At 41.5% G+C, this 15,401-nt stretch overlaps 1 protein-coding gene across 7 annotated transcripts in view; it reads right to left on the minus strand.

The window, feature by feature from the left end:
* Positions 1-15,401, minus strand: part of TNIK (TRAF2 and NCK interacting kinase) — a 407,321-nt gene that overhangs the window by 310,520 nt on the left and 81,400 nt on the right. For all 7 annotated transcript variants that reach the window (XM_010835247.1, XM_010835246.1, XM_010835244.1 and 4 more), the window contains exon 2: positions 10,875-10,940. In XM_010835247.1, coding sequence (XP_010833549.1) covers positions 10,875-10,940 — 66 coding nt within the window. The remainder of the gene's footprint in view (positions 1-10,874; positions 10,941-15,401) is intronic.

Below are 15,401 nucleotides of genomic sequence, written 5' to 3' on the forward strand. Positions count from 1 at the left end.
TTTTAAACATGCAATGCGAGAGCAGGGTAAAACCAATCCCTGACAAACATTTAGGGGGATTTCCACATCTCATCCTCACCCCAGATTTCCTCTTAGGAAACTTGCTTGTGGAGCTAAGAGGAAAATTAGGGTATGAGACCCCAAGTCAAGCTCTATTACCTGCCTGCTTGGTGACCTCAGAAAAGTCATTTATATTGAGACCTCAACTTCTTCAAACTTTAAAACAGGAATAATCATACCCCGTTCTGTCTCACTTGTGGGGAGACTATGAAAATCAAATGAAATATAATCAAGATAAGGTTTTATGAAAACTGTTATAACCATGGATATTGATGTTTAAGTCCACAGTCCAAGAGACAAGGTGGCAAAAGAAGACCCATCTCTGTCTCCAGAGTGTGCACCAGGGCCCTTGCAAGTTTAACTGGCCTGTAGCGTCTTGGGTTTAGGAACAGGGTCAGTTTTAGACGCTTGTCCGTGAAACCACCTTCAGAAAGAAGGGGAAACTCTTTTTTCATTATCCTATTTTTTTTTCTATTATACTAGTAGGTGGACACTGTTTTTATTTAATGTATCAGTATTTACTGGGTGTTGGCTATTATGAAATGTTGTATTGAGCATCAGTCTCCTTGTTTTACAGGCTTACACAGCTGAGATTAAGCAAAATGACACACATTCTACTGAGACTGTTGTGGCTGTTGTTCAGTCACTAAGTCGTGTCTGCCTCTTTGCGAGCCCATGGACTGCAGCAAGCCCAGCCCCCTGTCCCTTACCGTCTGCCGGAGTTCACACAAGTTCATGTCCATTGAATCGGTGATGCCAGCCAATCATCTCCACTGAGATAGGGCATTCCAAAATCAGCAAAACATGGAAGTAGTATACTTTCTTTTTAATCAGTATTTTTAGCCATCTACTCTGTATTGGCACTAGAGAAATAGTTAGGTAATAATGTTCCAGAACTCAAGGAGCTCAGAGTTTATAGAGTGGAAACAGCCAGACAGAATCTAACACAACAGCAAGGGCAAGGTGAGAAAGAGAGGTCAGCAAGGGTCCCAGGGAGCAGAGAAGGGTTAAGCATGCCGGGCAGGTAGCAGAGCAAACAGCCTGCAGGTAGTGTGACAGGACTGAACTCACAGGAGCCAGGATCTGCCAAAGATGAGGCTGGAGGGGGACGCAGAGGTCACGTGACAAGGAATCCAGGCCTGTGGACCTCAGCGTGGGGCTGCTCTATGGATGGATGCAGGAGGAGTAGCTGAGAAGGGATATTACATGGGCGACACCCCAACTATCCTCCTTCTAGAACATTCCGTCGTTATATGAACTACTGGATTTCCTATGGAAAACAAACATCTTCCTACTAAAAAAAGAAAACAGTTGATGCAGTAAAGGTAAAGGGAAATATCACTGTAAAACTGTAAGACAAAAAATCACAGCCCAAAACAACTGAATAGAGAAAACCTGAACAATACTCTGAAAAGATTCGTATAAAATGCTGCAATGGAACTGACCTCTTCCTCTACTTCTACCTCCACCTGAGAAGGATCATTTTATTTAGACATAAACAGAGTAGAAACGTCAAGCATGTCAGCCAGTTTCAGCTTCTTAGAACAAGATGCTGCTCTGCAGGTACTGGGTGGTCAGTCACCTGGAGGACAAAGCAGGCCGGTGAGTCATCATGAGAAACAGGTTTGCAGGACCCTTTGGGGCTTGATAGAGAGTTGGTGTTACAAGAAGCTCACAGGAAACCATCCCTTCTACAATCAAGTTTACTGGGAATATTTTAGAAAAGAAAGGCAAGGCAGGGCTGGTGCGGGGGAGAGGGAGTGGGGAGGAGGGAGTTACTGTTTACTGAGTACAGAGTTTCAGTTTGGGATGATGAGAAGAAAGTTCTGGATTTGGACTGTGGGGATGGTTACACAACATGTGAATGTACTTCATGCTACCAAACAATATTTTATAGCATTGGTATTTTACCACGATAAGAGGATGGGGGAAGGAAAGAGGCAAAGAGAGACAAACAGACAAAATTTAAAAGTAGTAAGATTTCTAGTAAATTCAGCTGAGAAACTCCTACTACCTTCTTCAATGGGACACACAGAACAAAACTGAATTTCTCAAGAAATACTCTACAGAAAGACGTCATCTGGAACATGCTAGTGGTCTGCCAAAGACAGTAGTCCCAACAGGCTATATTATGTAATCATGGGCCAGTTTTCTAACACAATAGAGCGTCTTCTCCCTAAAGGAGACTGAACTCTTCACATACTTTAGTTTGTAAATCTTCAGTCTAGAAAGATGACTTCATTATTATCATCATTATGGTAGCTATTTTGTATTTGTTAAGAGTCTAGTAAGCCAGCTGCTGTTTTCTCTTCTTTTGTTGCAGATGGGAACAAAACAGACAGCACGTCTGTGCACTGGAAAGCAAGGAACAGGACCAAAACCAGAATCCCTGCCCAAGGCCACAGCATTCGGCAGAGGAGGCTGTGCTCCGCCCGGCGTGGAGGTCTGGGCAGTGCCTCATCCCTCTACTCCAGAATCTCACCACGGATCAGGGCTCCTACTTAGTGGAGAGCACATATTTGCTTGCCAGACAGCAGCTATTTATTTTTGCACGTGCAAAAGCATCCAAGTGGACTTAATACAATTATATTTGAGGTTAAACCACAGAGATAAGAAATTCAAACTAGGGCCCCAATTAATCACTCTTTTTAAGAGTTTCAAATGTTTTCCATGTCTAAACAGTTAAAACTGTACATGGCCCTAAATTCTGTGCCTATAATCCTGATGGAGTTTCATTCCACAGGTCACAAATCATCCCCCAGTAATGGTAATTACTTAGTAACTATTGATTGTTTAATTACTTGAGACTGCCTTATACTCACCAAGTCATTAAGGGTGTTAGGAGATCTAAAAACTATAAGTCGCCAGGGTGCTGTGCATCAAGTTATTTGGCAAGTCACTGATATGAGATGGACGGGAAGTATTTTAAACTAAAGCAGTCTAAACACTTCAAAGGAAAGGTAGGTATACATGTGCCAAATTGCTAATGATATTTATTATAAAGGATGACACTGAATAAATAAACAAGGTAAACAAAACCCCAGGATACAGATAATAGTAGAAGAGATGTCTCCTCAAAGGCAGAGACACCTAAAAGAGCCTTTAAGTCCCCTGACAGACAATACCTTAATCCAGTGGATCTCAATTCTGGTTTTGCAATAGAAGCATCTGGGAAGTTCTGGAAGCCAGCTTTATCTAGTCCTACACCAGACCCACTAAAACCAAATCTCCAGAGAAAGGTCCAGATATGTTTAGTGTTTCAAAACTATCCAGATGATTTCCATAAACAATGAGGGCTGAGCAACACCAGTAGCTACAAGAAATCCAACCAAGTCCCCTGTGGCAGGTTTTGGGAGCAACTCTGGAGGTCTGGCCACCCAGCAGAAAAGCAACCTTCCTTATGCATATGGCACATGGGCTCACAAAGGTCTACCCAAATGTTACCATGGCAACCATCTAATTCATTACACCCAATAGATCATAGCATGAAGTGGCACAGGCTTGAGCCAAATTAGATGCAATGAACACAGGGATCTATGAAAAGCTCAACAAGCCAACCCATTTCAAGGGTAAATAATTCTACTTATAGGGTAGGAGTAAAACTGTTAGCTGTAATTCTGCCCAACTACAATGAAAGTACCCTCTGAGATGAAGCAATAATAACTAAATAATCCCAAAGGCTTAGCCATGGTCAAATGAACCTACGACTAGGAACAATGCTTCATATGTGTTACAGCATCTTGGAGACATCTTTTAAAATATCTATTTGATGTTAAAAATCAGTTTCTACACTCCTAGAAAAATAGTGCTGGGGTATTTTTGGTAGCTACCTTTTTTTAAGAAAATTTAAAGAAACCAACTAGTACCCTTGGGCTATATCATTAATTTATTTTAATAGATAATCTGTCACTATAAACAGTACAAAAATTATTTTTAAAGGCAATCAACATATTAGATCTCGCCTAAGAGCCTGGTTTATAAGAGAACAGGAAAGACAGATCTGCTCTAAACTCCTTTTCATTACACTTCTTTCCACTTATGAAAATGCTAAATTACATCCCACGATGTACAGATGCCAAGGCCTCCAAGCTTCTTCCAAATGCCCTTCCCATAGTCCATTCAGGTCCCCAGTCTGATTCACGATGCTCCACATTTTATACTCCCACTGTCTCTGTCCAGTTTTAAGAGTTTTTGCTATATTGTCTTATCCTTATAGAAGTTGTCCTTGAGCGGGGCAGGGAGGGAGACAATTTTACCCCCCAGGAGACTCCTGGCAATGTCTGGAAACATTTCTGATTGTCAAGACTTTGGGGGTGCTCCTGGCATCTCATAGGTAGAGGCCAAGGATGCGGCTAAACACCCTATGATGCACAGGACAACACCCCGACAACAAAGAGCTATTTGGTCCAAATGTCAACAGTGCCAAGGTTGAGAAACGCTGCCTTTAAGGGATAATGTGGTTTAATAAGTGTGCTTTGGTTTCCTCCCCTATAAAATCATGAAGAGTAACTAAGACACAACATTCAAAAACGTTAGCACACAATAATTAGTTAACCTGATCGCACACTTCTGAGACTAGGAACCCCCTTGACTGACTCTGCATTCTCCCCATACAAAGCACAGGGCCTTTGCACTGGCACTCAACAAATGTGAAATAATGTATTCTTTATATTGGAATTCTTGTTTAAAAAAGCAAATGCCATTATTATCTAAGAAATTTGACATTCTCCTATAATCACTCCTTACCAAACAAGAAGTGAACAGCGTGATTCATGATTCATTAGAAGAGACTATGATAAACTATGCTGAATCCTAAGTATGTCACAGAATCACCTCCATATTAAGATTGTTAGTAAGCTTACTATTAAAATGCTTTGTCTTATTTCAACAGATGGTTTATTAAGAGATCCCAATATACAAATGTAAGGAATTCTCATGCAGTGGGATCAGATTCTTCTACTATACCAGGTCAGTTTTGACCCTTTCAATTCTCAGGTTTTGAGTTGAATTATTCAGAAACAACCTTACCTGTAATCATAAGCATGTCAAATAAAAACAGCAAAAGTCAAATCTCAGAATGAGTATGTCAAACCTGGCTAGCATCAAATCCCAAATCAAAATCTTTGTGTTTTTTTTAACTTTTCTCAGTTTATGCATGTTAGAGTCAGCATAAAAACTCTTAAATGATTACAAAAAACATTGGGATTAACATTCACTCAAGTAGCCCTGCATGCATGCAAAGTCACTCAGTCATGTTCAACTCTCCTACCCTATGGACTGTAGCCCGCCAGGCTCTTCTGTCCATGGGATTCTCCAGGCAAGGATACTGGAGTGGGTTGCCATTTCCTTCTCCTGGGGATCTTTCTGACCCAGGGATTGAGCCCAACTCTCTTATGTCTCCTGCACTGGCAGGCGAGTTCTTTACCATTAGTGCCACCTGGCAGCCCTACTACAGGGTAACTGACAATCATTTCTGCAGACTTTCTGGAGGTGTGGCCCCAGGGCTCTGAACATCAGCAAGAGTCTATAAACTTATTAGAAGCGCAGACTCCTGGATCCCAGCCAGACCTACTGAACAAGACTTAAGAGGTCAGGCCTGGAAATCTACATTTTTAATCACTTCTCAAACACTTGTTTCACATAGTAAAGTTTAGGAACCTCTACCAGGGACTGAACCTCAGAAAACTGATTTGCTTCATTTGTAAAGTTCCAGAATGGGGCTTGCTTCCACAGACTATCAAAAATTAATTTAACATAAAATCCACACCCAGATCCTACCTTAAGAAACAAGTAGAGAATTCTGTTGATTATTTTTGTCCATATATGCATATCTGAAGTAAGCAGATATTTTATGGAAAATGCTGAAAAAATACTAGGAACAAATACAGATAGAATTATTATTAAGGAAAACAGAGCTCAACTCTGGGCCCCACACAGGTCACCATTTGGTATATACCAGATGCTGGATACAATTCCTAGACAGACTAGGCCCCTATCCTTATTTTTCCTTTATGGTGCATTTCAACTGTTTAATATATACATAAACAAAGACGTAAGATAATTTCAGAGAATGTCAATGCCACAAAGGCAAAGAAATAAGTTGATGTGATAGAGAAAGTCAGTGCGGGAGGAAGGCAGTAGCAGTGGCTGCCTGAAAAGTAGATTCCTTGAGGAGGTAACATGTGCGCTGGGTTCTGAAAGACAAACACCGGGTCATGAGGAAGCTGCGGAGAGAGTGTTCTAGATAGAGAGAACTGTTTCGATAAAGACCCTGAAGTAAGAGCAAGGTTCTCATGAAATTATTATTGAAATTAAATCAGAAATCAGATTATATATACAAGATGCTTTATGACATAGAAAATACTATTTTATAGTATCAAATATTATTTTCATTAATATGTTAGAATTGTTTCAGGACAAAAGTCAAGATAATGAAAGACCTCAAGTCTAAGTCATAGGAAGAATTAAGCAATTGAGGCTCTAATGCCTGGAGACCAGGAGACACAAATATGTGTTTGGGGGAAGAAGAGAGAAGTTTTTTGAAGGACTACGTTCTTATGGAAGAGGATTTAATTTTTGTTTTTTTTAAACAGTTACATGGAATGAGCTTGCACTGGTAAACATTTCAGGAAGGCAGAATCTTGGCTCAATATGACAATGAACATTCAAAGAAAACTGCAAGTAAATAGGATGACTGGAAGGCAATGAGTTCCACATGCGTGGAGGTGATCAAGGATGAACAGACTGCTAGCAGAGGAATGACTGGGCTAGATAACCTATGCTGCTGCTGCTAAGTCACTTCAGTCATGTCCGACTCTGTGCGACCCCATAGACGGCAGCCCACCAGGCTCCCCCGTCCCTGGGATTCTCCAGGCAAGAACACTGGCGTGGGTTGCCATTTCCTTCTCCAATGCATGAAAGTGAAAAGTGAAAGTGAAGTCGCTCAGTCATGTCCAACTCTTAGTGACCCCATGGACTGCAGCCCACCAGGCTCCTCCGTCCATGGGATTCTCCAGGCAAGAGTACTGGAGTGGGGTGCCATTGCCTTCTCTGAGATAACCTATAAGGTAGGTCACATATCTATAAAGTTTGCAACCCTTTGAAAACACATACACACAAACACACAGTTTCAGTGTTCTCTCTCCAGAAGCACTATAACCACTATAACGAACATTGCCTCTTGATCTCATACTTCACAACCTAGAGGAAGTTTTAAGAGAAACCTCAGAGATACAGAGGAATCTACCATATTCCTGATTTACACTGTCACTCAGTAATAAGGTCTTCACCTCTGCAATCATCAATATATATTTCCAAAGGACAAATTAAGAAACAGGATAGATGAACATTCATTTCTGAAAATTGTGGCTAAGATTTAGTGGTGTTTTAGCAATGAACATTAAACAATTATTTGCATCTATTAAAACAATTACTCTATTTTACCAAAAATGTGATGAAATTGGATTTCATCAGGTCCCAATAAACGGCATGCTAATTAACAGCCAAAGTCTCTAGCAAGCAGGTATGTGGCGTTTTCTTGGTTTATTTTTTAATGGGAGCCATAGGCCCAAGAAGGAAATGGCAACCCACTTCAGTATTCTTGCCTGGAAAATCCCCATGGTCAGAGGACCCTGGTAGTCTACAGTCCATGGGGTCGCAAAGAGTTGGACACGACTGAGCAACTTCACTTTTTCAGTATTATAGGCCCAAGAAGATGATTTCCTCATTAAAAAAAAACAAACCCTGACAGAGACTCTCTATTCTTCATTATTTATGTATTCTGTCTAGTAAGTAAAGCAAAAACCAGATACTGAACTGCCACCTGACCACACAGGACCAAAATGCAAAAGATAAATCTAACTTTCCAAGGACAGAGAGACCACGTTAGACTTGGGAGTACAACTAGAAGCTACTTCAAAAAGCTAAATGTAACTAAATGACCTTTATATAAAATATATTTCCACATCTGGATGTATGTGGCTTAAATGAAGATATACTCCAAGCAACATTCTCTTAATATCTACATATACTTTTGTGTATTCAATTAAGTATGCTTCTTAAAAAACTACTTGTAGGGCTTCCCTGGTGGCTCAGTGGTACAGAATAAGCCTGCCAGTGCAGGAGACATGATCCCTGGTCCAGGAAGATCCCACACGCCGTGGAGCAGCTAAGCCTATGCACCACAACCATTGAGCCTGTGCTCCAGAGCCCGGGAGCCACGACTACTGAGCCCAGAGGCCACAACGACTGAAGCCCAAGCACTTGAGAGCCCGTCTTCTGCAGCAAGAGAAGCCACTGCAATGAGAAGCCTGAACACCGCAACTAGAGAGTGGCCCCCCTTGCTGCAACTAGAGAAAAGCCCAAGGAGCAATGAAAATCCAACACAGCCAAAAACTAAATAATTAATTTTTAAAAAAGATTCTACATCTTAAAAAAAAAACTATTTGTAAGTAAAATTATGTTATGACTCTTTTAGGACAACTTATTAAAAGAAACTTTTAAGAATCTTTCCAGAAAAGAAAGGCTACATCCACATCATTGTTCATAAAATTATACCTCATTTTATGAAATCTAGGAACAACAAAAGCTAGAGTTACAAAAATTAAAAGATTTAATATTTAATGTAAAGAAAGTATTTATCATAGAATTTTTGATATAGAAATCTGTTCCTAGGGCTATAAAATTTATATTCATGTGTACAGTATTTTAAAAATATACCTATTCCATAAAGGTTAAATATAACCTATAATGTGAACAATCACTTCCTAACTTATTTCTCTTAAGGTTCACGTATAGTTGAAATCCGGTTTGGCAGTTTTATTAAGCTTTAATCCTTCAGAGCTCAGAGTAACGGCAGGATTGGATTAGTGACTCAGGAAACCCAGGTGTCTCTGTCCTGGAGGGGGTGCCACCTAATGTCATCTGGGTTGCCTAGAAACTCAATCCTTAACCGGGTATGGAGGTTTAATTCTTCAGATAAATCATTCCAAGTCCCCAAAGCATTTATAGCAACACTCTCACTTGACTATTGCACAGAAAAGCTTCGGTGCCACAAAACACAAAGGGCTGGAACAAGAAACCAAGTCTCCTGTCTGCAAATCCAATGTGGTCGCCATGGCCAGCTTTGCAGTCTCCCCTCAGCGTGAGAGGGGCCACACTTCTGAATCAACCACTAAGAGAAGGGCACCCTTTGGAACAACAGTGTTTGCAACTTAGTTAGTGTATTTCTTTCCTCTCTAAAGAGCTGAGACCTCTTGCCACTTGTTTTTTTTCCTCAGGTACCAAAAAAATTAGGGCTAATTTTGGATTTTCCAAACATTCTCATCCTTAACTGAGAATCCTTATCTTGTTATCATCCTCTCGCAGGAGTGTACAGTCCACCTCTTATTAGTGGACGAAGCTGTGAGTCACCTTCCAAACGTGCATTCCACAGGTGGGAAGCACAGCACAAGGGAATGGCACTGTAAAAGCAACAGCATTATACAGAGTTGTTTCTCCATATTGACAGCAAATCAGAAGTAATTTTCTGCCTAAATCAGGGCTTAATTCATTAGCTCACATTAATTCACAAGTTCAATCCAATTTCTCAAAATGCAATAACACAATCTTCCAACCTAATTATCTTCACTGAAAGTATTTAAAAGCATTTGCTGAGACACCTTTCTTTCTTGTGTCAAACAGGATCAACATCAAATGAACAGCTGGGGTAGACGACATTCTTTCTAATTGCAGGGGGTTGACCTTTTAGGAAATAATCAAATTTTGCAAGAGAGAAATTTTCCTGAGAGAAATTTTCAAAGGGTACCACTTGGTAAAAAAAAAAAGTTAAAATGTTTATAATTTACATACACTTAAATATAAACACACATATTCTTTTGACATTCTACAGTACTGAAAATATTACAATCTGGTGGACTTCAATAATTTAATCAACTAAGAGACGTTTAAGATTCAAAGAAGGAAATTTTTAACAGAACAAGACAGAGAATTTACAGTTGAAATGTCATCTCATATCACTACCACTTAGGAAAAGTGATAGATACTTCTCTTGAAATAATCATGAGGAAACAGTTGGTCTGTTTTGAAGGCATTTATTTCAATAGCTCATTCACTAAAACCCCCCGAGCTTTAGTCCAAAAAGGTAATTTCGATTTTCTTTTGATAATCAGGAGAATCAAGCCACTTTTCTAAACAATCACTTTTTTAGGTCATTTACTGGGAGAAAATATCTTTTAAAAGCATGTTTAAGGTGAATCTGAAAGCAAAATCAGTATAAGAACAAGAACATTTTATTCCTCAACTCAACCTCAAGTTTAGCTTTTAATTATTTCCTATTTTGTAAGAGTCACTGCTGCCATTAGTCCTGCCTTTGTGAGGCAGCCAGTGTTCTCCAAACACTGTTCACTAAACTCATTTAACTCATGCCCTAGGCCAGTAGCAAATCTCCTTTTCCAGCTGCTATACTTTAACAGTTTAAATTTCTAAAGTAAATAGCATCATTTGCGCCTTTAAAAACCAGTTCTGGCAGCGATTAACGAAACTAAACACTTCAGAGAGGTTCAAATATGTACCGTTAGAATTCACACGTCAGATATAAGCTCTGTAACATATAATGAATGGAAATGCCCGAAGTTTAGGAATCCAGTTTAGGCAATGGGACTACAGATTCATTTAAAAAGATGGAGAGTCAATTAACAAGTATATTATTTCATTTTAAATCTGTTATGAGACATGTATGAGAAAAGACAGTACTGCTATTCAGCATTCATGAACCGAAACCACACACGAGCCATGTTCAAGCTCAATGAACTTACCTTATATACTTGTCCATATGTTCCGTTGCCAACAAGTTCCACCAATTCAAAGATTCCTGCGGGGTCCTGAAAGAAAAGAAATAAGCAATAAAAATTCAAAACAATACTCTAGCTGTTGTCTTAATCAAAAGCAAATGCACATTTAAAATTAGCAAATAAATAACAGCTTTGGGGAGGCTCTCTTATGTTAATATTAAAGAGTATTAAAATTTAATTCAGCTGCAGCTATGAAATGAGACAAAATCCATTTGTTTCTATTTTACACTTCTATGAGATGTGTTTAAATCAGACAAAAGGAGACAAGACTTTCATGGAAACAATAAAAAAAGAAAAAGAATTAACCCATTTCGTACTGTCAAATGGAAACACACTTGTAGGTACATTGGCATAAAATGAAAGACACATCAATTTAAGGGGTTTCTAATTTTTAAGATCTTTCTGTTTGACATTTCTGATCTGCTGGCTGCAGAGAACGCTGGCAGTTGAGAGAGGAGCACTACTATACCATGGGGCAATCTTCCGGTGCTGGTCAACGGTTTTCAAGAGAAAATGGAATCCACCTAACTTCCTCTCAGAAGGTATTCCTCTGAATTCATCTCCCTTCCCGACAATGCTGCCTCTGCAAAACACACTTTTGCAGACAGCCTCCAGTTCTTGCAGGACTGGGAGGGTCCTGGCAGGACCCAGAATGCAAAGGAAACTGGAGAATGACGCACATTCTTATCCATGAACAGGTGTCTGCTAATCCTGAGAGTCACCTAAATGTTCCCGTGCTCAGTAAATATCCAATAATTGTGTCTATTATTCCTGAACTACCAACCCCAAAAGTCAAAAAGAAAAATCAAAGCTTATAAAACTCAATTCACAGGCAAAAAGTGACTTTGACCTCTTCTGATTCCTACTTGGAGGGAAATGATTTCTTTAAAGGCCTAGATCAGGAATCACAAACGCACATGTCCACAGAGGGCAAGCAAGTAACAGAGAAGAGTGCGGTGGGCCACGGAGGCCTTTGGCAAACTGGGGAAGTCACATCTCCTTTGTAGGTGGAGGGGGGTGCCTAGGTGGAACCAACAGCTGTTGCTTCAACCTATGAGCACAGTCTTACCAGGTCTAAAATGAAATGAAATTGAACATTTTGCATAATGTGAGATCTCCTCATTTTTAAATGTTAGGCATTAACTCACCTAAAACACACACACACATTAAACAAAACAACAATGACAAACACTGAGGGACAAATGAAAAAGCCTTCAGCCTCTGACCTGGAAAGCATTTCCCATCTCCAGTCAACAGGTTTTCGGAACACTGCCAAATGGCAAGGCAGTGACTGAGTGGCAGAGGGGAAACCAGACAGACCTTTAGGTTTTTAGACAGACCTTTTTGGATTTTAGGTTCAGACAGACCTGGGCTGAACACCAGCTCTGTCTGGTGTGGCTGCCTGAATCCAGGACCCTCTGGAAGAATGATTCAGTCTCTGTGCAGATAAAACGGGGATGACATCTACCCAGGAGAGTCCTGGGAAAGAGCAGGTGAGGGCTTAGCACCCACCTGCCCGGAGTCACCAATCTAATAGGAATCGTTTTTAAGCTGAGGAATCCCACACCTCTATAACATTTAAAGGGAGAAGTGCTCATATTCATGGAGAAGAAGATAAATGAGTTGAATGTGACAAATTAGAGCTCATTAAAGTGACAGCTTTTATTAAGTCAGGCCCAAGAAAAGCGCTTTACGATGTGCCTTCAAAGATCCCTCATAGAGGGACTTTACTCGTGGTTCAGTGGCTAAGACTCTACGCTCCCAATGCAGTGGCCCCGGGTTCGATCCTTGGTCAAGGAACTGGGTCCCATGTGCTGCAACTAAGAGCTCACCTGCCCCGACTAAAAGATCTCCCATGTCACAACTAAGACCCAGCACAGCCAAATAAATAATAATAATAAAAAAAAAAGTAAATAAAAGATCTCAAGAGCCTCAACTAAAGACCCTACATGCCACAGCGAAGATTGAAGATCCCATGTGCCACAACTAAGACCCAGTCAGATATATAAATAGAAATATTCTTTTAAAGCATGCATTAAAAAAAATCCCACATAGAAAACAAGTTGAGAAAAATAGTAAGACAAAGAACAGTTGAAGCACTTAGTCACTCACAAAACTGGAATTAGCATTATCCATTGTTATAAAGCCAGGAAGGCAAGAAACCCCACTCCAGACTGATGGAGAAGTCCAGAAATTCCATCTCTGCCTCACTTGGTCAGGGAGGTGTGGACAAAGTCCCAGACAGAACCATAAGACAGGACAAAGTGGTGAAAGGGCCTAGAGCTCTGAGCATGGTCATCCCAGAGCTAAAAGTCACTGTCAAGGCCACCCGGGAGGCGCCTCAAGATGGGAAAGAAAAATTGTGTTTGTTAAACTACTAGACCATTAGAGCAGTAGGTTTTATTACAAACGGAGTTAGAAAGAAGTGAGGAAAATTGGGGTGGGGGAGGTGGGGGGGAGAGAAGCCCACAAACGGTGGCAGCTGCTGTTTGTTTCTAAGCTGCGCTTCCTAGTAGTTTGTTTGCTCAGTGGTGTTTCTGCAACAAATTTCAAGAGAGGTTCTACATTTGCTTGAAATACCTTGACTGTGTTTTCAACGTTCATTTTTCTTGACGTAAAAAAAAAAAAAAAAAATGAACGAAAGAAAGGAGATGTAGGATGAAAGGGAAAGTGAAAGCCACTCAGTCATGTCTGACTCTTTGCAACCCCATACAGTGCATGGAATTCCCAGGCCAGAATACTGGAGTGGGTAGCCTTTCCCTTCTCCAGGAGATCTTCCCAACCCAGGGATTGAACCCAGGTCTCCCGCATTGCAGGTGGATTCTTTACCAGCTGAGCCACAAGGGAAGCCCAAGAATACTGGAGTGGGTAGCCTATCCTCAGTAAGTGTTGAATGAGTGAGTGAATGAATGAATGCATTCATTTATTGAGCCCCTACTATGTGCTAAACACACTTACATGTATTATCTGTAACCCTGGCAAGAATTCTACAAGGTAGACATGATCTTCTTGACCCAGGAATTGAACCAAGGTCTCCTGCATTGCAGGTGGATTCTTTACCAACTGAGATATCAAGGGAAGCCCCAAGATGTAGGACGGCGACTGCTGCTGAGGCTGCTGCTAAGTCGCTTCAGTCGTGTCCGACTCTGTGCGACCCCATAGATGGCAGCCCACCAGGCTCCCCCGTCCCTGGGATTCTCCAGGCAAGAACACTGGAGTGGGTTGCCATTTCCTTCTCCAATGCATGAAAGTGAAAAGTGAAAGTGAAGTCGTTCAGTCGTGTCTGACCCTCAGCGACCCCATGGACTGCAGCCTTCCAGGCTCCTCCGTCCGTGGGACTACTAACTGCCTTAAGGAGCCTGGGAAGCAGGGGAGGGTTGTGGAAGGGGAGGCAGAAGCAAAAACAGGGTGCAGAGTAGGGACACCCTTCTACACCAAGGGGTCACCCTACCTCACAAACCTCTCATTGGGACTGGGGTTTAAAGGGGAGATCTCAGGAGGAGTGAAGCAGCCGACTTCTAGGTTCCTTCCCCTCCTCAAATAGTTCACTCACAGGCATGTGGCCCTGCCAATCAGATTCAAGAAGACTCAATGCCAGGACTCTCATTCCAGCAGCTCAGAGAGAGGCTGGACACACTCAGGGGGCTTAGAAGCAAAGGTCAGAGGGACTACAGAGTTTGATGGCAACTCATCTTGGGTAGGCAACTAAACTGGAAACAATCATCAAGTTAGGGTGGTTCCCCAGGAAACAGACTCTGAGAATGGCTGAGATTTACACAGAGGGAGTTAGTCAGGGTGTGCCTCAGAATCAACACCAGTGGGGAGTGAGTGAAGAGGGTCTGCACTGAGCAGATGAAGGAACTAGAGCAACGGGGAGGAAATACAGAGTCCATCTGCTCCCACAGGTGGTCTGAAGCCGGATGACTCTTCAGGATCACCCTACCTTGAGGCAAGGGGATCTCTGCCTCACCTCCAATGACCAGTCATTACATACAGGCTGACCCCAGCCCAGTCCCAGAGGTGATGATCTTGGGTGAAGGGATATTCTTTCAGCCGAGAACAATTCCCAGTATCGCTAGCCACCTACACTCCCAACAGGTGCACAGTGAGTGCCTCAGTAGTGGAGAGAGCACTGTAAGCATTGTGGCTAGAAATGAGGCTTTCCCTGTGCCTCACACGGTAAAGAATCTGCCTACAATGCAGGAGACCTGGCTGGGTTCAACCTCTAGGTCGGGAAAATCCCCTGGAGAAGGAAATGGCAACCCACTTCAGTATTCTTGCCTGGAGAATTCCATGGACAGAGGAGCCTGGTGGGTTACAGTCCATAAGGTCACAAAGAGTCGGACACGTAAGCGACTAACGCTTTCATTTTCACTTGCAATTGAAAGCAAAGTCTCCAGGCATCTACCTACTCCAGTATGCTCACAGTAATAAGACAGAATAGCACAGAGTCATGATGGTGTTTGGAAAGAAATCGGCTCTCTGAGACCC

Source organism: Bison bison, unplaced genomic scaffold, assembly GCF_000754665.1.
Source record: "Bison bison bison isolate TAMUID 2011002044 unplaced genomic scaffold, Bison_UMD1.0 scf7180017864040, whole genome shotgun sequence".
NCBI classification, from domain to species: Eukaryota; Metazoa; Chordata; class Mammalia; order Artiodactyla; family Bovidae; genus Bison; species Bison bison.